Below are 26,216 nucleotides of genomic sequence, written 5' to 3' on the forward strand. Positions count from 1 at the left end.
TTGCAGCAACCCAGGGTAAGTGCCTTTACAAGAGCTCTAATATAATTTCTTGGGAAATGATCCAGATTATTTATGGTATAATTAAAGATACGGTATAATTAATTTGTAATTCTTCACTTGCACTGCAAATCTCCTTTTGATTAGTAAATATGCAATGCTTAAGTGCTATTATGGCAAAAAATATATCATCAGACAGAGGGGGTGTCATCATTAAGTACATAATTACAGATCTCTAATTATAAGAAAGGCTATGTAGGCAATGTCTAGAGACATAGACATCTTTAAAAAACACCATTATAGTTTGTGCTCTCAGGGGGCACAAGCCACTGAAAGGTGTACCTTTGAGTACCTGGCAAAGTGCTGTGTGCACGTCAGGAACTCGGGGTGGCCCACAGCACACAGCTGTGGTTCAGCTCCCCGAGACATCCATCTTCTCCAGCAGTCCTGCCCTTGATTAATTCACAGCTTAAGCTGTGAAAGGGGCTTTAAACAGAATGGCAGAGAGGACAAGTCTGCTTGGAGAACTCACCTTGTAGGCCATGCAATGATTTACATGTTCTACACTAGGGAAACAAAATTGGAGTAAAGTTCTTCTCAAGGAAGGCCACATTTCAGACCAATTTTTCCCTTCTTCTAGGCACCCAGAGATCATTACAAGATGTACAAAACAGTAGAAGCTTTGACTGTTTTGTTTAAATCCTTAGGGTGACATTTTTTTCTTCTGTCCAGTAGCTATTGAAGGTGAGCTGCAGAGCTTGGGACAGATAATTGAGAAAAAATTTCAGGTGCCAGACATTCCTTCAGCATATGACACTAAAATGCCTCCCTACTCACTTTGGCTGCATACACTTTGGGACTTGCTTAGTTCATGCTGCTACTACAGCTGTACAATAACCTACTCCAGCCATCTACCCCTGAAAATTTGACTTCAGACACTTTTTGAAAAGCCCATTACAATGTGGAAACATAGGCATAAGAGGATTTCCAGAAAAAAGACTCTAGCTTCTTTCCTAAGCCTTTCAGAGATTTCTGATACTTCTTTTTAACATTTTGTCCATCCAGCCCTGCTGGTTGCAAGGAAGCAGGAATAAAGGCCATAAATAAATTCTGTGGCACATGATCTGCATTTTGAGCTGGAAGCTATTGCTCTGGCACAAAGAATCATAGATAATATTGCAGAGTGCTGTGTGTGTGACTAATGGTAACAAATGTGCTTACTCCCCTGATTTTGCAGAACACAGAATTTGTGAGAGTGTTTATGTAGAATTGGAAATGATTGATTTTTATGCAAACTTCCTAACTGGGCTTCTGCAATTCATCCTGAAGGAGACATCAAGTATTTGTTCTTATATCACAAGTGTCCCATCCAGATAGAAAATTTTCAAATGTTTATCAAAAATAAATTCTCATTTATTGTCTACTTTTCAAAGCAAATTACTTGAACTGCCTTGCAAGTTCCAAAGGATACACCTCACTTAAAAGTACAGTGCTGCAGAAATGTCACTTTGAGGGGAATGCCATAAGTGTGTTCCCAGCAATGAGCAGCTGGAGATTGCTTTTTTTAGGCCAGCCTCTTGTAAAAAAAGTTGACCTTTGCTTTTTCACCCATCATATGAGACATTTCCCAAGTAGTGGGCATTAGACTAAACGTCCAATAAAAACTTAAAATTAAGTCAAGCAGCCCTGCCAAAGTGTGGGCAGGGGAAGCAGCCACTGCAGGAGCAGAGTATCTTTATTCCAGTGGACCTGAAGAGCAGAGAATGGCCAAGAAAGTCAAGGGTTTCATCTGCAGCAGATTTCCCCCAGTGGAAGCTGCAAAGGCATCACAATAAATTCCCATTGCTTGCTTGTGTCTTTGCTCAAGGAAAATGTGTAGTGCTGCAGCTCTCTGGTACTGGTGCCAGGAAAGCTCTCACCTGCAGCACCTGGTTCTCTGCCAGCCAAAACAGGCGCTGCCCACCCTGCTCCAGTGCTGATGAAGTGACCCTGACAGCTCCAGGAGGGGCTGTGCAGTCCAGGCTCCCCAGCTATCCTCTGCACCTCCCTGGTGTCTTGATGGAGTTGGGGGAAGATCATTACTTCACCGTCTGAAAAGCCCAGCAAATATGCTTTAATTGCATTCAGTGTTGATCACAATATTGATTTAAGTTGGAAGATAGCCTGTACGTCTCTGTGCATAGAGGCAAAACATATTTGCATGAAGAAGAGTCACTTACAGCTTCCCAGGGGAGAATAATTCTACTTATAAGTGGCTTGCCAAAATGCATTACCTGGCATTATAGATGAAGGAGATAAATTAATATCATGATTACCTTTTTTAAAAGTTAATGCATTTATCTAAGGATTTCAGTGAATCTACTGCAAATGAGCTCAGAGTTTCACAGTCCTCAGTCAAATTCTTATAGCCAGGGAATGTTCCTAGTTGTAGGATCTGCCTTAACAATTGTGGGGGTTTTAAATTATTTTTCTTTCTAGGCCTATATTTAGGAGCATGTAAGAATCAGAACCAAATCCTACTGTTCTCATTTTAAGTGAGAAAAAATTTGGTGTGGTCACTACTAATACATGTTAATACTGTGCTCTGGAAATGAAGGGTCAGTAAGAAGAGACCAGTTTCTCCCATGTCACATTGATAAGCAAAAGAAGTACATTCTTAATACTGATCTTATGGGAATATAAATTCAGTCTGACATTGCAGCTGTAAATTCAATATGGTCTTTTTGCAAGTCAACATGGGGTACATTTCCTGTTTGTTTTATTAATTAGTTTCATATGTTCTTCTGGAAATCAAAATATAGAGTCATCTGACTTCTGATGTCAGACAAAGCCTGAAAAAAACGCTCAGATATTTCCTTAGTTCCTTCCTTAGTTCCACCTCTTCATTTAAATTAAGTGCAATTTAAATAGCATCTGAAATGAAGGTATGCCATTGGTGGGTGTAGAACATGATTCATAAGCCTTTCACAAACAGCAGGGAAATAACAGCTATTCTGACTGCTATTGCATATATTTTTGGCTTTAAAAGCCCATCTACCATGTCAGTTAATAGTATCAATTTGAGCCAAAAATAACTGTCACTTTTTCATTTTTAATTACTACATCTGTTACCCCATTTAATCTTGGCATAATAAGACAATTGGACATTTCAAAAAATAATCCCACAAATTATTTCCAAGCTCATGACTGAACTGCCACTGCATAGCCAGAACACGGACCTCCAGAAGGATTTGTAGCAGTAAACAATGCTTTTTCTTGCACACAAATGTTTATATTGAATTACCAGATGTTTTTCTAACTGAAGATGACTTTCTGGCATCCCTAATTTGACTCAGTCACCAGGGCTGCTCCGGTCCCCAAGGGGAGGTGGGATAGGAGCTGTGTGCCTGGGCAGCTCACAGTGACAGCCCCACGGTGTGGCATCCTTTGCTGAACAGAGGCAGTAATGGCCCCAAGGGGGCTGCTCAGCCCTTGCCCTGCTCCTGAGCAGGAAATGGCTGCATCTCTTGGATGGGGTCATACCCTGCCGTGCAAAAGGCCCATGCAGAGGAGCCACACTGGCAGTACGTGGAGCTGGGCTGGAGTGGCTGATGGCACAGCAGGCACCAACAAGTGCAACACTTGTCACACCTGACCATGAAGGGATGCAGACAAATGCCTCGTTCTCCAGACTGCTGTGGGAGAGCCCAGGAGACCTGGAAGAGGCAGAAAAGGAAATGCAAACCCTTGGGCTGGCATCACAGCCATATCTAGCAGCCTGTGGCAAGGCAGCATCAAAGTGCTACTCATGAAAGCAGCACAGACATTCCTCACCACAAACAGACAGACAGACAGACTGTGTGTGGCATCCTGTCTGTGCTTAGGTTGGTGGTGAAAACAAATGGCATAATTTCAGCACAGGACTAGGCTGGAGAGAGAACTCATAACAAAAACATCAGTTCAGAGGGCTCTTCTGATTTCTCTACAGTGCTGCTCTTGAAGTTCCTTCTTTTCAAGGAAAACTTAAAAAGCCTTTTCCTTTGGTTTTCAGCACATAAAGGCACAGCAGAGAATGTGGGAAGGGCAATGGTTGTCTTTCATGGCAACTTGAAATCTATTCTGACACAGCAGTCAGAAAGAGTATTGAAACATTTTCTATGTACAATTTAGTTTACCAGTAGTTGCTGGGGCCTCGTTAGGTTTTTAAGTAATTTCAAATGAAAAAATTTCTAGAATAATTCATGGCACTTACTTTTTGTTTTCATCTGCCTTGGAGTATTTTGGAAGTTAATAAAATCAACCTGCATATCTCAGTAACCGTGTTTACAGAAAGCCAGGCTATAAATTCAGATTTCTAGCTTAATATTCTAAGATTACTGTCTTCAATTGCTCATTATCCATCCAAAGCATTTTATTTTTGCTGGAAATTTCAAATAAATTAATAGATTTATCTGCACCTATCAAATATTTTAGATGAAATGTTTATTTTCCCTCCTTTTAGTATAATAAAGTCTGTGAGGAATGCTGGAAGCTGGTTTTTGAGATGTAGCAGAGTAGAAGCAATGGCAGAGGAGAGGAAGCAAAAGATTGAGAGCATGAGGAAGGCGAGACTGAGCTTTGTTCAAATAACTGGCTCCCAGTGGCAAACAAAAAAAAAAATACACAAGGCAACTCTCTTGCTGACAATTTTGTGGTAAAAGCTTTGAGAGATTTGTGCCTTTGTGCAATCTTGATGGAGGTCCCTGTGTGCTGAAGCCAGCTAAATTAAATGGCCATATTCTTCACACAAGCATCACAGCTGTGTCTTTTCCTGGGTAGTGAACTGTAATAAGTTGATGTTGGATTTGAATGGACTGCTATAAGGTGGCAACATCAAAAGAAAATAAAACATCCACTAGGAATCAAGGCTAGTTTATCTGACCCTAATATTGCTTTTGTAAATGTTCCCCAAAAATTCTTGTCTTGATTTGCAGGGATTTGAAAGCTGTGTTTTTGATTCATGAAATGAAATTATCAGAAGGAAACTACTTCAGATAAATACATCACTTGAAATGTTGATGAGTGCATTTCTGGCATTCAGGGAGCATTTCAATCAGCAGCAAAAACCATACCCCTTTTAGGTATATAGAGGAAAGATTACAAAACACCCCCATCATGGCATATCAAAAAGACAACTAATATATATTGGATTATCTTTGACAGTATCAGCAATCAGACACTGGAGATTAGCTGGAAAAACATATTTGATACATGCTACAGGCTATATTTATTTCAAGAGAACATCTTTATAAAAACAAGGCTGCATTATGGAAAAAAGATGCTCAAAAAACTCATAGGTTTTGAGCTCAACTGATCACATGCTACACCCTACAGTAGATGACTGGAACTATGCCATGGGCCACATCCTGGCCCCCTCAAAGCCCAGGGGAGTTTTGCAATTCATTCAGTAAACCAGAAAAAGTCCCTAATTTTCTTGTTCAGGCAAGGCTGTGGCAGGGCTGGAGACCAGGCCCTGACAGCATCACTGGGGCAAGGACTGGTGGCCCTGGACTGTGCTGAAATGGGATCCCAGGCCATGGGCAGGTGAGGCAGGGACATGAGTGGCCCCAGGACCGTGACACATTCTCAAACACCCTGCCTGTCCAAGATAAAAATAGGGGATAGAAAACATAATCTTCTCCTTTCACCATATAGGAAGTAGTATCCTTACTTGCAGGACGTGAAGAAGCATAGAGGATTATGGAGGATTTTAAAGTGATGCTGCTGTTTATCTCTCTTTTCCTTCACCAGGCAATCCCTTTTTAAGTTACTACATTTCACTGATGCATCATCACAATTCTGTTCTTGCCTAAATCTGATCTTGTGTGTGCCCCACTGCTCCTTTTCTTCCTTCTGACTGTGCTGTTTGATCCATTTCTCTGATAGTTCAAACTAGAGAGTCCTTTGTAACATCTGAGCTTGAAGTGTGTCTGCTCACAGAAAGAGGTTCCCAGGCTTTATCCATCTCTGTAAGCCGTTTGGCTTTTTTCTTTACTTATTAGTCCCCTTTTAGGAAGGTTTTTTTGTCTATTTCTTTTCCAGAGGTGCATAATGGTTACTAATCCTCATCTATTTCCTACCTGTAAAAACAATAAGACTTAAAAGCCACACATTGCTCCTGTGACCTTTGAGAGGAGACCAGAGAGCCCAGACAGGCTGGTCCTTCTGCTACAAAATAGCTTCTCAAGTCATTGATGATGACTCTGGGAGAAACCAAAGCTTGAAAATGAAAAACATTAATAAACAGTACAGAAAGCAGGGGATTGTTGATACAGTGAAATCACTGATTTAATTAAGATATTTTTCTTGGTGACATTTCCCAAATTTTGTCCAATGGAAAATAAATTAATCTAAAAGAGATTTAAAAAAAACCCCAAAACCTAAAAAAGCTAATGGTCTGAGGCATAAGAAAATAATTCCTTATATTTTAAACTGCTAATAGAAATTCTGAACTCAAAAGTTCAAATATTTTTTAAAGCACTAAACTCCTTTATCCATCCTTACTGAGGACCTACAGTATAAATATTCTGGTTACTCAAGGATAGCATTTGTTTTGCTGGGAGCAGGGCTATGGAGGACATAAATAATACAGCCCATTACAGTGTCTGTTGTAGTGGAACGACACTGAGTGGTGCAAACATTGACACATACAGTACATATTTTCTGGTCTTTTCACCTCCTCAGCTTCCACATGGATTCTGTCACAAATGAATTAATACTTGCTAGACTGGGTGACCCCAGAAATATAGGGGTCTTCCTTTTTGCATTATGCTTTATTCCACCTGCAGTTTTTCTTTGCTTTTGCTCTCTTTTTTATTTATTTTTTTTTTATGAGTTATTTGACTGAATCCCATTTTGACTTGGGGCTGTGAAAGCACCTGTGCATTTTCCCTCCAAGCCAATGCCACTGCTCACCCAGTCAGCCAGACTGGTGATCCAGTGCCATCATACAACAGATGTTGCACAAATCACTGTACTCACAAACAGTTAATATCAAGAGAAACACAAATGAGAGCTTTGAAGTCTCTTGTCATGGTCTGGGCTGATGGACAAAATTTCTAATAAAATATTTCATTTTCTCAGAGAATGATGATTGTTGAGATTTCAAACTTGTCTTTCATTAAATTGCAGAGAAGTTCCACATATTTAAAGGTCTGATAGCTCTGGTAAAGGAGCTGTATAATTCCCTTACTGTTAACATAAAATAATTAAATGGAGGTGTTATGAGATACCAGTGTGATTAAACTCCATTTTTACTAATATCAAGAGATCTAAGTCAGGCTTTAGAGGCAGCTGGACTAGAGTACCCTTGGACTAGACATCACCATCTGAGTGCTAAGACTCATCTTCCTGGTCATCCAGTCACTACCTTTTTCAACAAAAGATTCCTTCTGAGTTTAGGTAGAAGAGAAGGAAATTAGGGCAAGAAAAAGGAGAGGAGGGAAACTACAAGTAAAGGACCTATTATCAAAATGCTGATTGTCAGTCCATGCAAGTGGTACTTTCAGGCCAGTGGGTCTAATCCAGTCAAATTATTTCACATTGTTGCATGTTCCAGAAGTAAATCCAAATATAATTTTAAGACTTTGTGGACAGATAGCATAGACAGTTTTTTGAATATGTTTCAACACAAGGCACAGAGTGTAAAGGCCATGAAATCGTTGTACTGTCCAGACACGCTAAAAGGAACCCTTTGCTTCCATAGAAACGTGCTTGTAGTGTTAGATGCCCACTGGCTAATCTAAAAAGTATTTATAAAAAAAACTTCAGAAAATCTTGGAAGTAGGGGAGTGAGGGATGTGAAGCCAGTACCTACTCCAATTGTCACTGAGAGCCCCAAGTGGCACAATCACCTGGGGCCCTTTGGGAGAAAACTCACTATAGGGATCAGAACACAGAAACTGTTGTGACTCTTGTCCTGTTTTGCACACCCAGAGACAGCCAGACATTTCTAAGAATATGTACCAAGTGCAGCTATGCAGGGAAACGTGCAAAATGTAGCATACACAGGTTTTGAAAGTGCTAAATGGGCAGGGTGAAACGTGAGCACTGTAGCTGTGTACTCTGCAGTGCCAGAATACTGGAGTCAGCTCAGAAACCATGTTTCAAAAGGATCTGGTAAACCTGACAGCTGCCAGTGACAAATGAGATCCTTATAAGAGCAAATACCCTGCTCTGAGTCCCCAAGTAAAATGCTAAGTGATCTGCTTTAGAGCATTTTTAGTAGAACAGACTCTGGCAGAACAGAAGATGCTGAGCAAGTAGAGAGGGAATGTGAGAGAATGGAAGGAGTACATATTTCTGTCAGACACAGAGGTGTAAATAGCTTGTTACTGCATTCTTGAGTTGAGTGATTAAGCCCAAGTTAAAAACTGTGATTTGTAAACAGATGGCTTTACAACCCTGCTGCTGCTGCTTGCAAATAAACATCACCAAGTACCAACATCAGCAGAAATAAGTTCTTCTGTTCTTCAAAATGGAAGACTTTCATTAGAATAACAGCAAACGGCCTGCTGGTATATTCAGTCTTCCTTACCCATACTGTTTTGAAATCTGATGCCACCTTTTAATTTGCTCACGTTTTACAAGTTGACATGCAGTCTTTGACTCTAACTGGAAGAGATGCACTTCACTACAGATCAAAGAAAAGCTGGTTTCAGAATGCTTATTTTATATTTGCAACCACAGGCTCAACTAGAGCAAACAAGAGCAGGAGGAGTAGCTTTTAGTCAGCCTTTTCATAGGGATCTTCTCCAGAGCACTCAGATGAGCATCTGAGGTGACATGTAGTACTACTACAATAAAGGCAGCTAAATTTTCATGGTGACCCAGACAGATGGTCTTAGAAAAAAAACTATGTATAAATGAGCACACTTCAGAAATTCAGGATTTGTTGGAGTTCATTTTAATAAGGGTAACTAAGTCCCTAGACAAAGTTGATCTGATTTCTTAGGCTTGCAGAAGAGACGTTGTCATTCCCAAATTCAGGCTGACCTCTGGGATATCCCTCTTCTCTTTTTCATCAAACACTTACAGTAAAATGCCACTTTCAGATTTTATAATAATCCAGAAATGCACTCACTGACCTGAGTGCCCCAAATGCTCCTGAAGAGGGCACCTGTGGCCTGTCACCAGTGGCAACATCAGACCACACCAAGACCAGATTTCCATCTTCTCCCCTGACTTGGGACCTTAAAGACAGAGATCATAAAACCCTTCTAATTGTGCTGTAGACTAAGGCAAGGTCTTGACTCATTTTCCCAGGTAGATATTCCTTCCTTCTGACTTATTTGTCCTATCACTTTACTATCTACCATCATAGTTTCAGGCCAGTGCCTGGGGTTGTGGCAGCACTCCAATCTCAGCAAACAGCCTTTAGAAACAGTGGCTCGAGTGCCAACGTCAACACAGACTCATTTCATTAGTCTGCATAAACTGTCTGACATTATTTAAAGCTCATTTTGGCAAGACCTATGGAAAACAGGTACGCTGGCATGGGGAAGTAATTTGAAACCACACCCTCTCTGCTCTCCTTCCTTCACTCAGAAATCCTGTCCCAGGAAAGCCCCCACATCGCTCCCCTGACCCCACACAGCAAAGCCAACGTGATGAAGGCCAGGAGGGACTTTCAGTCCATGTGGCCTGAGGAGAGGCCAGTGCCTCCCCCCATCCCAGTCAGGGCCTGGTGTCCCTGGGGCAGGAGCCCCACTGCAGGGGCTGTGGGCTGCACCTCCTGCACCCGAGGGGGAATCGGGGTGCTCAGCAGGTAAAGTTCACTAGCAAGAATACCAACATGAAAATCAAACTCCTCTCTTCATCATTATTGCAAAGATGAGAAAACAGACACAAAAACTCAGGTCTCCCTGATAAACTCCCAGACTTATCATACATTTTCATCAAAAATGATGGTATTTCCCTTCACTTCATGCTTTTAAAAAGAGCTCTGGAAATGTGTTTTTAAGACTTGTAGATATGACAACACAATACAACACAGGACACTTTTTCCATTGTTTTATGGATGATTAAAATAGATCCAAAGTACTACTTACTGTAATACTTAATCTCCCACACAAAGATTGTCTCTCTTCCCCCAAAGTAAGTCTCAGGCTTTGTTACTAAAATAGTGAATCAATTTGTAGACACCAGAGTCATTGATAACTTTGCAATCTTCTAGTTCTGTTAGGTTATTTAATGGATATATATAGACTCCCAGTTACTAGGCAGCATTTATATGTAAATCCATATTTCTTGCAAGTATTTGTCATTTTCTATTAAGAATATAATTTTTAGAGTTACCTAAGTCATCCTCTGGGATCCTGATGCTATTGACAAATTCTTTATTATTTTGGGTAAGCTGTGCTCTGTAGAAAAAGGATACTTTGGCAGACTTTTGGCATACGTTATAGTCAAGAGAAGTTATAGTTTTGAAAGAGAAATAAAAATGAAATTACAATTATTTTTCAATTACTGCACATTGTGTTTGGACTACGATTGATACTAGATTTAAGGGTCAACACAAGAACTTGCAATAAAATACATAAATTAGAATTAGATATGGTTTGAGCCTGATACAGCAACTTCCTTTGAGTCCTTACAGGTAAGTCTTAAGCGAAGTGATTCTTATGGATGCTCTTAACATTAACAGTGAAACTTTAGGACTCAATCACTGTGTCACTATCAGCTTCAATTACAATATTTTGTCTCTGGCCAGGTGAATCAAAATCTGAGTGATTTCAGTAACCAAAGTTTGAGTAAGATTATACTCTTTTTATGAAACCCAACGGGATTAGAAAGCTCTTTTTCCCTGAGCTGCACAGTCACTTATTTGTGAGACGGATATACTTGGAACAGCTCCTGATACAGTGATATGTCTAATATCCTGTGACATCCCATCCTTAAGGAGAAGGGAGCTCCTGGACATTAGTAGATGCTCTCTTGAAAAAAAACCACAAAAGTCGGAGGACCTGCAGAACGTACAGAATTTTATTAGTAAATTACACACTTGCTATGAAAACTGGTATAAGTTAGTCCTTTATCTTCTAGCACGAGCACACAGCCAGCTATCAGTGTCTGAGACATGTACACCAGCCCATTATCTTCTGGGTTTCTGCAGTATCAAAGGAGGAGCTACATAGAAGGAGAAAGTTAAAATACCCTTTCAGTTTAATTTCAATGAACTTGGTATATATTGAACTATTTCTTTAAAAACAAAAACAAGCCAAAGCTTTTGGAAACCATTAAGTCATCATCCATTACCTCTCCCTGGATTCTGACCACAAGAACATGACAGATTTATTTTCTTTGCATCTTGTTTAATTAACATGCCTTTGAAGGAGCAGTGGCAGCGGCAGCAGGGACCTGATGCTTACTGAATCTCAGGAAGCATCTTCTGTCCTCCTGCAGACAGGCTTTATTTGACAAGTGATTCTTTATGGCTGACTAATATGCCTTGGGTCATGTTTATGGTTAGCACAGATACTTGTAGCGCAGATATGACTTACTACAACAGGTGCCACTTGTAATTTTGTAATGAAAATCTCCTACTCTCCAAGAGAGGGAAAAGAGAGAAACAAGCAACAGCTTCATAAAGGAACATCTTTCAGGATGTTCTGCTTAGGCAATACCTAATTCCAAGCATACCAGCATTTTATTTTCATTTGGACGGAAGATTATTACTTTTTGAGGCAGGAATGCTTTGTGTTACAAAAATGCTATAAATCAAATGCAGTAAGTTTCCAATAGTAAGACACTCAAGAAATCCTGGCTATTTAAGAGCAACACAGCCCTATTTGCAATGAACTGAAAAATTGAAATGACAGAGTCAGTGCAAGGTCTCAGCTTTTTCCTTATTATCCATGTTGTACAGTAATAGGTGAGGTGCAGAACAAAAAACATCATTGTTTGAATCAGGAGCTCTCAGCACTGCGGCTTTCATCCATAGGTCACCTACCTGCTCTCAGGATTAAAACTGGCAGCAATTATTTTAAGTTTCCATGAAGGAAAAGGAGCAAATTGGGAACATTGCCAGAAAAGTAAAAGCTGATGGGAGCTCAGCTCTTCAAGACATACAGAAAGTATTGCAATAGTTGTCTTGAATTCTTCAGCCCCATCACGGCACCACTGCTCACTCCTGTGAAGGAGCTCTTCAGACAGAAAGAAGAAGCCATCTTAGGAGAAATCTGGAAACTGAAATATTGCTATTGATAAATACATAGTACACCCCAGGTGCTTTGGATTCTTCTTTTTCTATAAAATATATTTTTCTTTATTTTTTATTTGCATATGATCTATTTCATTTGAACAATAAAGGGAAGGTTTAATGGGAGCAGTAGGAATTCCAGTATATCGACTCTCACTGTCCAAGAGGGGAGGAATGAATCCAATCTATGTTTTATGATTGAAGCCAAAATGTAAAGGTCAATTTTTACAACTTTATTTTAAAGCAAAATCTCTTTGTAATTAATGATAAAAGACTAATCTTCAGTCTAATGTTTTTCTGTCCATTAGGACTTGTATTTTTTTAAATAGCTACAAAAAAGGAGACTATCCAATACATTTCCTTCAATAAACACTGGTTGTAATTTTTTGTTGGGTTACACATATTGGAAATATATTTATCCAAAGCAATTTTTAAGTATTACAAAAGAAATAAAATACAGAACAAGAGGACAAGACTGGTTGTATGTAAATAACTCATCATCTGGTTATAAAAAAGCTTTGTAAAAAGCCATAAGATGCAGGGAGAAAATAAAGGCAACATACAAAAAATCAGAAAAATGTCCTTATCCACTAAGAGGAAAGCAAATGGCTTTCCTCAGACATCAGAGACAAAATGCAAAAAGAAGAAAGTGAAAATTAAGGAAAAAAGCCATTCATGAGTGCCACTTGACCACTACCAGCAGCTGCACTGCTGAATTTTGAAGGACATCAAGCTGTAAGGGGCCACCAGGGAACCTGTCTCACCATCCATTTCCAGGTTGAGAAATGCTGACACTGCAACATCTCAGAGGAAGCCAGGCTGGACTAACAACTGACATGCAATTTTATGGCTGTCTTTAGTACTTGAAGGTGGCACAACACAGTCTGCTGAGCTCAGAGCTTTGTTACATTATCTCAGGACAAGGCAAAAAGGCTGTCAGCTCACCCCAGCTAAAAAAGATCAATCATCTGAAGAGGTCCTACTGGGGCAAAAAAAAGAGCAAAATTCCCATACTGCACATTTTGCTTCTGATAGCCAGGGCAGGATGATCACATACTCCTTTTCCCAGGCCAGTCTTACTGATGCCATCCTGATCAAGCTGATGATAAGTACAGCTTATATTTACATCTCTTGAAATTACATTACATTGCAGCCTACATTTACATCTCTTGAAATCCTTGCCCAAATGAACACTGGGTTTGGTTTTTCAAGCAGGAATGAGATAAAGAAACAGTCTCAGCATGCCAGGGTGCCAGCTACAACTGTGGACAGTCTGTGGCACATGCTTAAATGGAGAAGAGAGGCTGGCACAGAAGGAAGAACAGCAAAGCAAAAAGAGGTACAGCTTATGGTGGGAGAAATGGGATCATTCACCCTAGAAAGGGATGAAAGTGGAGGCTGAGGGGCACTTACTGTGGAATTTATTCCTGGCCTAAGCTTCCTGCAAATGCACACAGCATTACTTTTATCTTTTTTCTCTGCAACTTTCTCCAGGAATACCCTACCGTTTTTTCTTTTGTTTGTTATCAAAATACAGAAGTCCTAGTGATGGTTCAAAGGAAAATATCAGATTAGAATTAGAATGATGAAAATGCAGATGAGCACATGAACAAGTAGACTAACTTTTTCAGATTTGGTGTGCAGCTGCTTTCTACCTTATATGAGCTGACAACAGGAAATCTGTCAAATGAAATCTTTTCAGTTTTGTGTTTTCTTGTATTGTTCCATTGTTATAAATATTAAATGGCAGTTTTACAAAAAAAAAAAAAAAAAAAAAAAGTAGTCACTGTCCTGAGTCTTATTTTATTTTTTTAACATTATATGTTCTAGTGAATATACAAATCCAAAATCTGTAAGGTCTTTATGCCTGTTTCTTTCAGGTTGTAATATTGAGAGCACACAGCTGAAGTGTTTCCAGAGGGTGTTATTATTTCTTTAGAATGTAGTTCCTGTTGATTTATATCCTCTAGTGTCCTTGGAGAATGCAGTATTGAAATGAAAACAGATCCATCTCATGAAGTTGTACTTACTACAATTTCAATTAAATTAGTGTGTAGGTAATGGAAAAGAGACTTGGATTGTAATTACCTTCTTCAACTCTGCCTTGGAAGTGTATGTTCAAAGGAGCAAACAAATTGTCAATATCTGTACACTTGCAGGGTAACGTGAAAGATTAAATCTGATACCAAATTATCCTGTCTACTTTATGCTAGATTTAATGAGAAAATAAAGTATTGAGTATATTGTGTCAATACACACTGTTGTTTGCATTTTGACTGCAGGTTATAGATCGATTTGGTCAAAGTATTACTTGTGTTAATGCATAAACAGTTCTTTAATGTAATAAAACAGACCTCCAGATCAATTTTTTATCCAAGAGGCAATAAAGTCACGTTGAGGGAAGAGGATTTTGCATGGTGAAAGAAAACACAAAAAGAGCTGAAGAACATTTATCATGAGATCCATCACAACAAAACGCCTGGAAATCTTTTAAAGCTCTTTATGAAAGACACTACAAGCGGATTTTGACAGGCTATTTTTTTGCCAAGTAACTGCAGACTATCAGTTAGTTAGATGCTAGGACTCACTTTAAAGGCTTTTCTTACTTGCTTATTCTCTGACAAACTGATGGGCAACAAAGTTCAAGAGCATCATGTATTCTATTGTGTGACTTAAATAACAAGGTAGAATCTTCACGGGTGTTAATACCTTTGATTCAGATTCAGTCACAAATTACTTACTTTAACTGATTTTTGCTGGAATTGCATGCTAAGGTTTATAGAAGACAATTGCTAGTAGGATGGACAGCTTTTTCCAGAAAGACTCCTATTCACAAAGAAATTTTAATTATAATGCTAGGATTTGAAAGTGCAAGAGGAATGAGCCCACAAATTGATGGTGGTGGTGAGTTTTTATTTAAAATCAAAGGCTTTCTGGAAAGTGAGCTGATCTGAGAATCGTTTAAAACAATGCCTAAAGTTCTTTAGCCCTCAAGCAGAGTGTTTCCATGTATTATAGAGTACATTGAGCCCCATCAGGGCAAATGAAATTTGGGTTAGTCAGTATAAGGATAAGAAAAGCAGGGTTCCTTACAGGAGTCACATAATCTGAATACCTTTATTTGTAACTTGACAGAAAAGGAAAATACCTGTGCTCAAACTCCACAAAGAAACTGTGTCTCAAGGCAAACACAGCCAACCTCTCAATACAACAGCAAGCTACTTGAGTTAGCCCTGGCTTTAGAGATCCAGATAGTTATCAAGCAATTTGTCTCCACAAGCATTTAACTTCAAGGAGCTCTACAGGAAACAGCCAAATCATAAATTGCTCAGCCACACTGAAACTTCACATGCCCTATTATTAACATAGTAATAATCAAGGAGAAGTAAACAAACTGTTGTGTATTTTCTCCAGCCACTTCACTAATAAAGATGAAAGCAATTGTTATGGGAATTGCTAATATATTTATTTTGGACTAATTTTTCCATTAACTTGACTTTAAAAGTCAAAAATGGATGCTTCACATACAAGGTAGCCAGCATGCTCCTCACAGTAAGAGTATCCATGCATACAAGGTGCCACAGACCTTGTTTCAGCTAAACAGAGCAGGGTGCACAGTAGTAGATAATACTGCTTATAAACGGAAGATCTCGAAAGTTTTGTGAAGTCTTCAATTATATTAATCATAACTTCTTTATGTGCTGAAAATAAAGCTAGGGAAAACCAATCTGGGATACCAAATTCTCATATCTCTGTAGGGCAGTAGGTTAAGAGGCTGTTGTGTTCTGAGCTGCACATACCAGCATAAATTCTATGTATCTACACAAGTGGAGGAGGAAAATGGGGAGAATTGTCTTTGCACAGATGTAGCTAAAAGATCGTAACTAGAGAGAAAAGGTTCCTAAGAGTAGAATTAATCCCTGCAAAAGCTCATCTAATGAAATGAAAAATTCATCACTACTTGACTGCTTTAAACAGTGTGTTTTCAAAAGATGAGCTCCATTTCAGCTTCAAAATTGTAAACTCTACAGGATTCACTTAATCTGGGAAGTAACTTCCTCCTTGGTAAAAGTTCTTAAAGTTTTGTGGCTTCCTGTCAGGAAAGTAATATATATTTCATAAGCAGTATAGGAGGGAGAAGTGAAATTACCAGTATTTATCTTGAACTTAAAGCTTCTCTCAGACAACAGCAGTTTCCAGAATCCCAAATATATTTTCTTAATTATTAAGAAAACTGCCAGATACCTAATTTCTTTTTGGCTTTAAGCAAACTCACTGTTATTGAAGCAAATGTGTACTGATATAGATTTAGCAAGGATACATACAACTCTTTACTATAAACAGCAAATAAACTTTTTCCTTTGATGTGTTACTGTTCCTTTCTCCAGGGGCTGGACCTGAAGGGAGAATTCCACAAGGTTTCTTGAGATTTTAAGGCAAGTTAGCAGCACACTGGATTGGGCTGAAACTTTTCAAATTTAGCTAGCAGAGTGATTGCCAGGAAAATCAGCTCAAACACTGGTCATTCTGGCTTCAGTCTTGGATATGAGGCTTCCCCAGCTCAGGAGTGCCCTGCCTGAACAGGCAGTGCTCTAGCAAGCAGCTCACACTAGAAGGGGGTTTCAATGAGATGTCTGGAAGATGAATTCCCACCTTCACAACTCTCTCTATGGTAAAGTAATGCTATTGGTAGTAAGTATGTAGTGCTCAGGAATGCACAGGGCAGCTAGTAAGGAAGGAATTCCACATGCAGCACACAAAACACTCTCACTGCCCTTCACCAGGGTTATGGTTATGCTGTGCTTACTTCCACACACAAACAATGCGGTGGCATTTGATCAGCACTGACCCGAGGGTGAAGTGCTACCCCTGAAATCAGTGATGTTCCCAACTGCATTTCCTTTGTTCTTTTGCAGCTTGTCATTTAAATTTCAGTTCAGCCAGGCAATGCTTTGAGATTTGATGGGAACACAGGAAAATGCAGCACGATTTACATGTACTAAACTTGCAGGTGTGAAGTAGTGCCCTAAAATTAGACTCTTGCTGGTGATAATCACCATTCCTTTTTCATTATATTTTCACAAGATTACATTTTGACATTTTCATATCAACCCTCCTTAAAGTATTGTCATAGAAATAATCTCATTACTGAAGATGAAAATGTAGCTAAGGACATGAACTCCTGCAATTTCATCTTTGAAAAGGCGTACACTGCTGCTATTAATAGTTCAACCCAATTTGAATTAAATGCATGGGATATTAATTTACATCTACCTAAAAAACAGGCTATAAAGCACATGAGAAACACTGCTTTAACAATGTTTATTTTATAAGACACGTCAATTTTGTATTATAAACCCACTAAAGTATCCAGGTAACTGGCAATGTGAAAATCAGCCAGACAATGCATTGTTTGAGATTTGATGGGAATCAAATGGGAATTGCAGGAAAATGCATGAAAAGGTGATTTACATATATTAAGCTTCTAGGTCTGAAGGGGGCATCTGAAAGTGGTTTCTGAAACAAGGTTGTAGCCAGGCAAGTGTTGGTTTCTTCTCTCATGTAACAAAATTTACAAAAAATTTCTTCATGGAAAGGGTAGTCAGGCTTTGAAACAGGCTGTCCAGGGAAGTGGTGGAATCACCATCCCTCCAAGGGTTCAAAAGGTGCATGAATCTGGCAGCTGGGGGTATGGTTTAGTGCTGAAAAAGCTGGTAGTGGGTTGATAGCTGGACTCAATGGTGTTATGAATCTTGTCCAACCATAATTATTCTATGATTCCATAAAAATTAAAGCAACTCCTTCCCTATTTGTGACACACAGCTGTGTTTCAAGTAAGCTCACATTTCCTGAACACAGCAAGAACAGTTTTTTATTTACAGATGCACAGCTAAAACATCTTCCAACAAACCAGTTCATCAGATTTCAGCAGATCATTCTCCCAGAGATCCAACCAGCTCTAGCAACAAGCAGATTCTCCTTGCAGCTGGAGAAGACATTCCCACTCGTGTATGGCAAGCAGCTCTCCCCTATCACCATGTACTTTAGCCAGCCACAGTGCTCTGCTAAATTCAGTGGTGCCCACTCACTCCTGCTCCCAGCAGCCTTGCACACTCCCAGCTACAGCAGCACTGCAATGACAATGAGCTGCAGAAATATTTTTCTTCTTGCTTCCTGCTCCTTGTATCCCAAATACCCATGAAGCTGAAGTTACAGCGTGAGGTCCTGAGCATATTCTGAGATCAAGCAGAAAAACTGGCAAATTAAGGACATTTTAACTACATATGGCTAGGTAGATGAGCATTTCTGTCTTAGAGATCCTTTTTGTCTGCAAAAGGATGTTAGCAAAATCAATTATCTGCATCTATCTAAAGCATACTTTTAAGAAGGATGTTTTTATATAAAACATGCCTCAGGTGACAGAAAAATGTCATTGAACTGAAAATAAAAAGCATGTCTTATCTAATAAGGGATAAGCAAGAAGAGCAAAGTTTTTCAGGAGAAAAAAAATAAGGATGCTGAATATAGACAAAGTTTAAGATAATTAGAAGAATTTTCAGGGACTGGGGTTAACAATTTTTCATTAAATGAAAACCAGATGATGCATTTAAAAGGCAGTATATTGACTACTGTGGGGCCAACAGACACTTGAGCATTTATAGTTTGTATGTGCATCACCCAAATAAGAGTGAATATTTTAGAAAATCACCATGTGTCAGTCTCAAAAGCATGGTTACTCTGCTTTTCTCAATTTGTCTTTCAGGATTTTTTTCTTCTTAGACAGAAACAAATAGAATGAATATGCAAAGAAAGTAAGAATACTGTGAAATTTAAAACACCCAAAGTACATCTGCTAATCTGCTAGAAATGACATCTTTGCAACAGTAGGATTTCAAGGTTCATTTTGTTCTCTTAGAGCAGACACGAAAATTTCACAAACAGAAAAAAAAGCTGGAAAGATTCTTTACAGATAAACAAAACTTGTCCTAGTAAAACTTAATATACTGTATGTATTTAAAATTAACAAGGATATTATAGCTAAACCAGTTACTAAAACAAGCAACCAGCCATTAAAGAACTTGGAAGTTTTCTAATTATCAGAATGTTGCTGAAACTACATTATGATTCCAAGCACTAAGCACTTGGTCACCTCAAGACAGCACAGGACTGCCACCTTGTGAACAACAAAAAACACCAGAGCTGCATTAACAGGACAAAATTCAGCTACCCCCAGACACTATAGAATACTTTTTCCTTACTTTCTAACAGAAGGAATCCATCTTATTTATCAACCCTCCAGAAAATTAACAGATAAAAGATATTCCAGCATCACTTATGCTATAAAATTCTTGCTGATTTTGAACAAGAACATGTGTTGTCAAAGTTAAAAGGAATGAAATATAGAATGCTCACAAATAGCAGGAAATGCAGTTCACAGCATAAAGGATTATCAAACTTCGTATCTTGATGAATAACAACATATTTTTAACTAAAAGAAAAAAAAATATTCCTTTGTATTTCTTCCCCCACTTCAAAACAATTCAGCCATGCTGTGACTGATGAGCTATTTTTATTATTCCAACAGTTACTGAAAAAACATCTTATTTAAAAGAAAAATTAGAACTGAGTCTTTTTTTTTTCAAAGCAGCCATTATAGAAATGTTAGCTAAGCTATTTTTGGTTTTACCTTGAATACTTCAAGGAATTTATGTGATTTTATTCTAGATTGATAATTAATAAAATTTACAAGAAATTAACATTTTAAAGCTGTTGTAAAAAATTCCATTGACATCTGCTGAGAACTGACCTGAAGTGAGCAATTATGGTTCTATTGAATCTAGAAGACCTTGCCAGCATAAAGCAGGATAAATACTGCCTCTTCTGCATGTCTTTAAGGAAAACAGCTAATAAATTACAACTACAGTGGAAATATTTCAGGGGCAAAATGCTCAAATCCATTTTTCAATGGATTTCAACAGTGCTACTTCTATTTATCAAAGTTCTAGGAAATACTGATGGAATTTGGAGACCTTTCTTTATGACCAATTCTGATAGAAATATAACCCCTCTGATTTCCGGATTGACTTGGCTATCATTGAATATTACCTGCAAACACCCTCAGGCTCATAGGCAAAAGTGAAAACATAGCTTTATTCTACAAATACATTCTCCTTTCATACTTTTCTAATTAATCAACTTCCTTCTTTAAATAAACTTTTATCAACTCAGCCTGCTTTCAAATGAGCAAAATATATTAAGCATAATTGTACTTTCAAATTAAAACCTGTAAGTATAGTGATAAATTCCATTATAAAATATTATGCCATTTCATAGTACTGGTTAAACAGCCCCAACAGGATACAGGCACATCTATGTGTAATTTTTCTAGCATCTCCTGTGATAGAGCTCAGTAGAAAGATATTGTGCTCTAAATTTTGGTGGACTCTTTGCATTCACTTTCCACAACAAAAAGAAACGTTTTAAAATTGTACATATTTAAACTCTTTTCACTTGAAACACATCTGCTACTTCTGTTAAAAATAGGAAGTATGGACAGTCTCTCGATAGAGTTGATCACAGATGGCATTTGAAACCAGTAAAAACAGACGTGCTGGATAACACACCTGTGGACTACACAGGACTCTTTGCAAGGGAATGTTTTTCTCAAGGGAATTAAAACCTGCTCCTCAACATAAAACAGCCTACATAAAACCAGAAAAAAAACTCAGATTTAAGATACAACTTGGAATACTAGACAGAGCCCCATGCCTTTCCATGTTACCATTCCAACTCAGTATTTAAGGGCACAAATGAACTTGTACTTGTGCAGGCAAATACTCTTTATCTTATGATTTTATTGGCATGACATACAAAAACAAAATTGGAAGCAGAAGGCACACAAGACTTCACATCCCAAATCTGTGATACTGAAATCACAACACAACATCCTGGACTCTGCCAGAACCACACACTGGATTCTTCAAAAGCAATCAGTTTTGGGTTTCTCTTGTCCCTTCAACTTAAAGAAGCAAATAGGGACTGACTGAAAATGACTTTCCCTATGGTACACATTGACAAGTTATCAGGCTGGCAAAAGACCATGAAGCAAAAAGCAACCTGGCAAATATCTTAAATTCAATACACACACACCTACTCACTGTGAGTGGTTTGAGGGTTTCCTCAGGAGAAATGGGGTTGTAAAGGCATTGAACAGAATCTGAATTCACCACACCCATCAAAGTACTGGTACAGGGAAGGAACTGGAGACAGGAACAGATCTTCATGTAAAAGAAAACAGTAACAGTACTGACCTCTTGAGAAACAATTCCATGTCAGAGTAACTTGAGTGGTGATAATATGACGTTTGCTCAGATTTGGCTGAAGTACTGTCATTACAGAACAATAATGAATTTAAAAAGCTACACACTACCTGAAGTTTTGGACACCACTCTCCTCTGCCACATACATTAGCAATCAAGTATTTCTTGATTTCTTGATTCAACCATTACAGCCTTCATTTACTCTGATGATAATGCACACTAGATGCTTTTAAATATATATATACATACATATATGTGTGTATACATTGCATTTTACCTTTTTCAAACAAAATATATACACTCACGTTCCATTAAACATGAAAAATATTTAAAAGAATAGTTCAATAATGCCATTAGTACTTCTTGAAGATTACACATCAAAGATCTTTGAAATATTCAGTGCAACTCAGGAGTGCACTCAGAGCCGATTTCAGCACAAACCTGTGAGCATAGAACCACAGGGCATAAAAGTTCAATTATTTAAGAGGGCTGCAATCCACGTTGCAGTCTGACATCTGTAAACTACTCCCTTTCTAACAGGTTACATTATCAACTGCCATTTATGTTTTATTGTACAGTAACATTTATTCCTCCAAAGGTGCACACACATAGCATCCGCTGTGTTTTCTAAATAGCAGTTTGAAATAAAATGTTCAAAATGCTCTAATGATTTAAGAGCCTACATTCTGCTTACAAAACTAACGTAAGCATTTACTGACAAAAAAAAAGTAATGAAAATTCAGTGAGACATAGGAGGCTTTGAAAACATTGTACTTCAGTAGTGGTTTGTACAAGTCTGACCACTTGTAAACCTAGAAGGAAATGGTCTGATCTGAGAAATAAATATGCACACAGATAAATAAACAAAAAGGTTGAACAGGCAGAAATCCTTCTTTTGTAAAAGAGAAATCTCTGAAACATACTTATAAACTGTTATACCTTCAAGGGCATGTTATGTAGAATTTTATTATATTGAAAAATTACAGTAAACATCTCCCTTATTTTTACATTAATTACAGAAAGGTGTTCTCACATTTCCCCTCATACTGAATTTTAAAATTCTCATAAATTCAATGGAGGGAGTACCTTCACATTATAACAGATCTTGCATTTGGTTGCAACAATATAAGCAAAGAGCTTACTTCCCAATTCCAGCTAGGGAAAACAGTTCTTACATGATGCAAAACATATTGTTTCATTCCAGAGTCCAGTCCTGAAACAGAACTGTGTTTTCCTACAGGTATAAAAATATCAAAAAAGTCACCACATAAACCTCTGTACTTCATCACTATTTTCCCATCGGAATGTTCTGCTTAGAAAAAGATAAAAAGTTACAGCGTTTACTAAAATATAAAAAGCCAGCTCCAGAAGTTGTCTATATAGAGACAAAAATGGAGTATTGAGCCTATATATTAAAAATGGCAAAATAAAATAACGAAATTCTAGCAATTTTTGAGGAACTGTGACTGCTAATAAACATACAAAGTACATTAAGATCCAGAATATCGATTTTGATTTTAGTGTATCAGCAAAACTCCAGCCAGCAAATATATAGAATGGAACCAACAGGTACTTTACAAGCTCGTGTCTTTGGAATACTTTTCTCCAGACATAAAAGGTATAATGTCTGTTATCTGCTAGTAAATACTTATGGACATAGGTAAATTTCCAGACCAGGAATAAAGAGACGACAGTGATTAGGCTATACTGCACAGGATGCTTTCGCAATGACAAAAGGAATTTCCTGATTTTAGCAGGGGTCAATAAATGAGGGAATGAAAAAAAAACAGTAAAGGACAGAAAATAGAACAGCTGAGGAAAGTGCAAACAGGCCTCATGACTACTTCTATCACCAACAACTATTCCACCATTGATGAAGACAAAAACAAAGAAGAGAGAAACTAATATGATGTATGGCCAAGTTAAAGCAGTAAGGGTAACTAAGTTTTTAGGCGACAAGAGATATTCAACAAGAAACTGCAGTATTCTGGTCAAATCTGAAAATGATCCTTTCCTGGAAGAAATCTTTTCGTCTTTCTTTTTCTGCAACTCAATCTTCCAGGCTTCATTTAGCTTCTCTGCAACAACATTTCCAGCACAAAAAACTGTCCACACAATATTTGTCTGACGAAACATGAAGCCACAAAATCCAAGGAGAGCAGAAGTTTTATGATTACCATAAAGGCACATTAAATAGGAAAAGAGAGTAAAAAATACTGATCCTGGATCCGTATAATAAAGGAATGTAAAAAAATAAAGGGTGGGAAAAGTTGCAAGAGTTAATGCAGACAAGATTCTCTGGAAACCAGACACAGCCTAAAGAAGAAGCAGAAAAATGTGGTTAGACAATGTACAATAAAATAGTGCATTGAAAGAAAACTAGTATAATTCTTGAGAATTCCATTAACACACTATAACATCTCCTATGGTCTTTGTTTCCATTATTGCACAAATGCTACATTTTTCTTGAGCTCCTGCTATGTTAATACAGTTACACAATGCTAAAATCCAAGTGAAAAGCACAGAACATTACTGCAGTTGTGCTAAAAATACGGCAAAGAAAATACACCAACTTCTTTCATATGTCAGATCTGCACATATTTGTGGTATTAAAATCATGGTAGGAGCATAATTGCTCCCATACCTTGAAGAAGCAGGCTGCACTAATGGGCAGAATAAAATCAGTGGTTTATGCCCCTGCAATCTCTTAATGAGATTATGTTTATCTGTGAGACAGGATCACTCTGTGCCTCTACTATCATCTCTTTTGAACCCAGTTCACAGAGAGGCAAACTCCAAGTTTCTAATCTTTGATGCCGCCTTCATTGTTTATAACCGTTATAATTAATGAGTCAGAAATTCTAAAAAAGGTAGGAGACCATGCCATTAAAAACTCTTCCCAATTATTCCATTCACTACATGACAACAGCACTACAAATCACAACATTAAAAAATGTTGCATGATGTTTCTGAATGATGTAGTGTGGGGTGAAACAGTGACTCATCACCTTCGAAGAAAGAGGAACTGAGAAAACACTGAGGTCAAAGAAATGTTGAAGTGTCACTAAATGCTTAGCCTACTGTCATGAAACTTCTTCTTTCATTTATATTTCCACTTCCAAGTATAAAACTAAAAGTGGAAAAAATTTCCTTAATCTAATTCTGTACAGTGCTACCATGTGCTTAAAAATGAAGAGATTCCTCCAAAATAAACTTTCTTCATAGTAAAGGAAGCCTTCAGTTATCAGGGAACAGGAAAAAAAAATGTTGTAAGGTTAAAAGTCAAACTAACTAACTTTCTTAATGCGAAGAATTTTAAATAGGCCTTTAGTCACTAAAACAATTTATTTACCAGAGTGGTGGATGCTCCAGAATTTTAAATATACAGCATTCTTGTATCAAAGCTGAACTGTTATGGTCTGGATGTGTGGACAGCTAGACAGGTAAAAACTGGCTGGGTGGTGAACACCACCCAAAGAACAGCAAGAACTCAAGTACCACAGGTATCTATACTGGGACCTGTTCTGCTTAATGGCTTTATCAAAGACAAGAAAGCAGCAAAGGTACACCAAGTCTGTAGCTGACACTGTATGGGCAGGACCAGGCAATTTGCTCAAGAGCACAGGCATCATCCAGAGTGACCCACACAGGCTGGAGGAAGGCAGTAACAAAAATATGATGAAATTCAACAAGGACAAATCCAAATGCCTGGAGCCGAGAAAGAAGAAATCCCCATAAATGACACAGGAGCTTCTGTTCAAGCTTTGTGAGGACTCTTAAGCAATTCCAACCAGATGAGCACTCAGACCTTTGGATAGTAAGTCTGCATACGTACTAACTTTTATTTCAGTGGGACTCCTATTTATGTGCAAGATGAATTTTTAGAGGACTGCACCTTGTGTGAGAAAAAATATATTAAAAAAAAATTAGATACTAGGAATGTGCCTTCTCAGCCAAACTGGTGGTGGTACTCACAGCTGTATAAAGCTGAGAACATCTCACGTGTGTAGTGAACATACACTAAGCCATCAAAGTTGCTCGTACGAGTGCAGAAAATTATTTTACTTTATTTACTTTATTTACTTTAACCATACCTTATTCTTCTGATGGATCTTGAACAGAAGCAAATACAGCAAATAGAAGTTCCCAGCACTGAAGAGGAGGTTGATAAACCTGAGCATTCCCACAGAGCACACCACGCTTCCCGTCCAGCCGAGGAACCACGCCGCGGGCTTCACCACTCCCACGGAGAGCAGGTACAGGCCGGGCAGCGTGGTGATCATGGGGTCCCACTGCAAAGCGACACACACAGCGTTACGGAGCCGCTGCCGACACAGGGCCCCGAGCCGCGCCACGGCCACACCGCCCCGCCCGCACGCTCAGACGGCTCCTGGCATTGCTGCCCTGAGGGTTCCGAACCCTGAGCGCGCTGCCCGGCGCGCTGCTGCTGCTGCACCCGGAACGGAGCCCGCCACCCTCGGCCCCGAGCGGCTGCTGGACCTGCAGGAAGCGGCCGTGGCAATAGGCCTGCGCCTGCGGGACGTGGAACACCTCGTCCATGTAGGGCCCGCGCTGTCGGCGGCTGACGGCCGCGAAGAGCAGGCACGACAGCAGGAAGGCGCCGCTCATGGTGCCCGAGAAGCCGTAGGCCTCTGCCCGCTCCATGCCGGCTCCGCGCCGGC

At 38.8% G+C, this 26,216-nt stretch overlaps 1 protein-coding gene across 2 annotated transcripts; it reads right to left on the bottom strand.

The window, feature by feature from the left end:
- Positions 1 to 10,977: 10,977 nt before the first annotated feature.
- Positions 10,978 to 26,206, bottom strand: LOC107204775 (ALG10 alpha-1,2-glucosyltransferase). Of its 2 annotated transcripts, none has more exons than XM_015628507.3 (3): positions 26,035 to 26,206; positions 25,629 to 25,826; positions 10,978 to 11,142 (listed from the first exon to the last, which is right to left on the bottom strand). In XM_015628507.3, exons 1-3 carry the CDS (start codon positions 26,197 to 26,199, stop codon positions 11,131 to 11,133), a joined length of 375 nt encoding a protein of 124 aa, XP_015483993.1. In that variant the 5' UTR covers positions 26,200 to 26,206; the 3' UTR covers positions 10,978 to 11,130. The 2 variants fall into 2 exon arrangements, with proteins under 2 accessions (XP_015483993.1, XP_015483992.1); XM_015628506.3 differs by lacking the exon at positions 10,978 to 11,142 and adding an exon at positions 18,060 to 23,850.
- Positions 26,207 to 26,216: the final 10 nt, after the last annotated feature.

This window comes from Parus major, chromosome 1A, assembly GCF_001522545.3.
Source record: "Parus major isolate Abel chromosome 1A, Parus_major1.1, whole genome shotgun sequence".
Taxonomy (NCBI): domain Eukaryota; kingdom Metazoa; phylum Chordata; class Aves; order Passeriformes; family Paridae; genus Parus; species Parus major.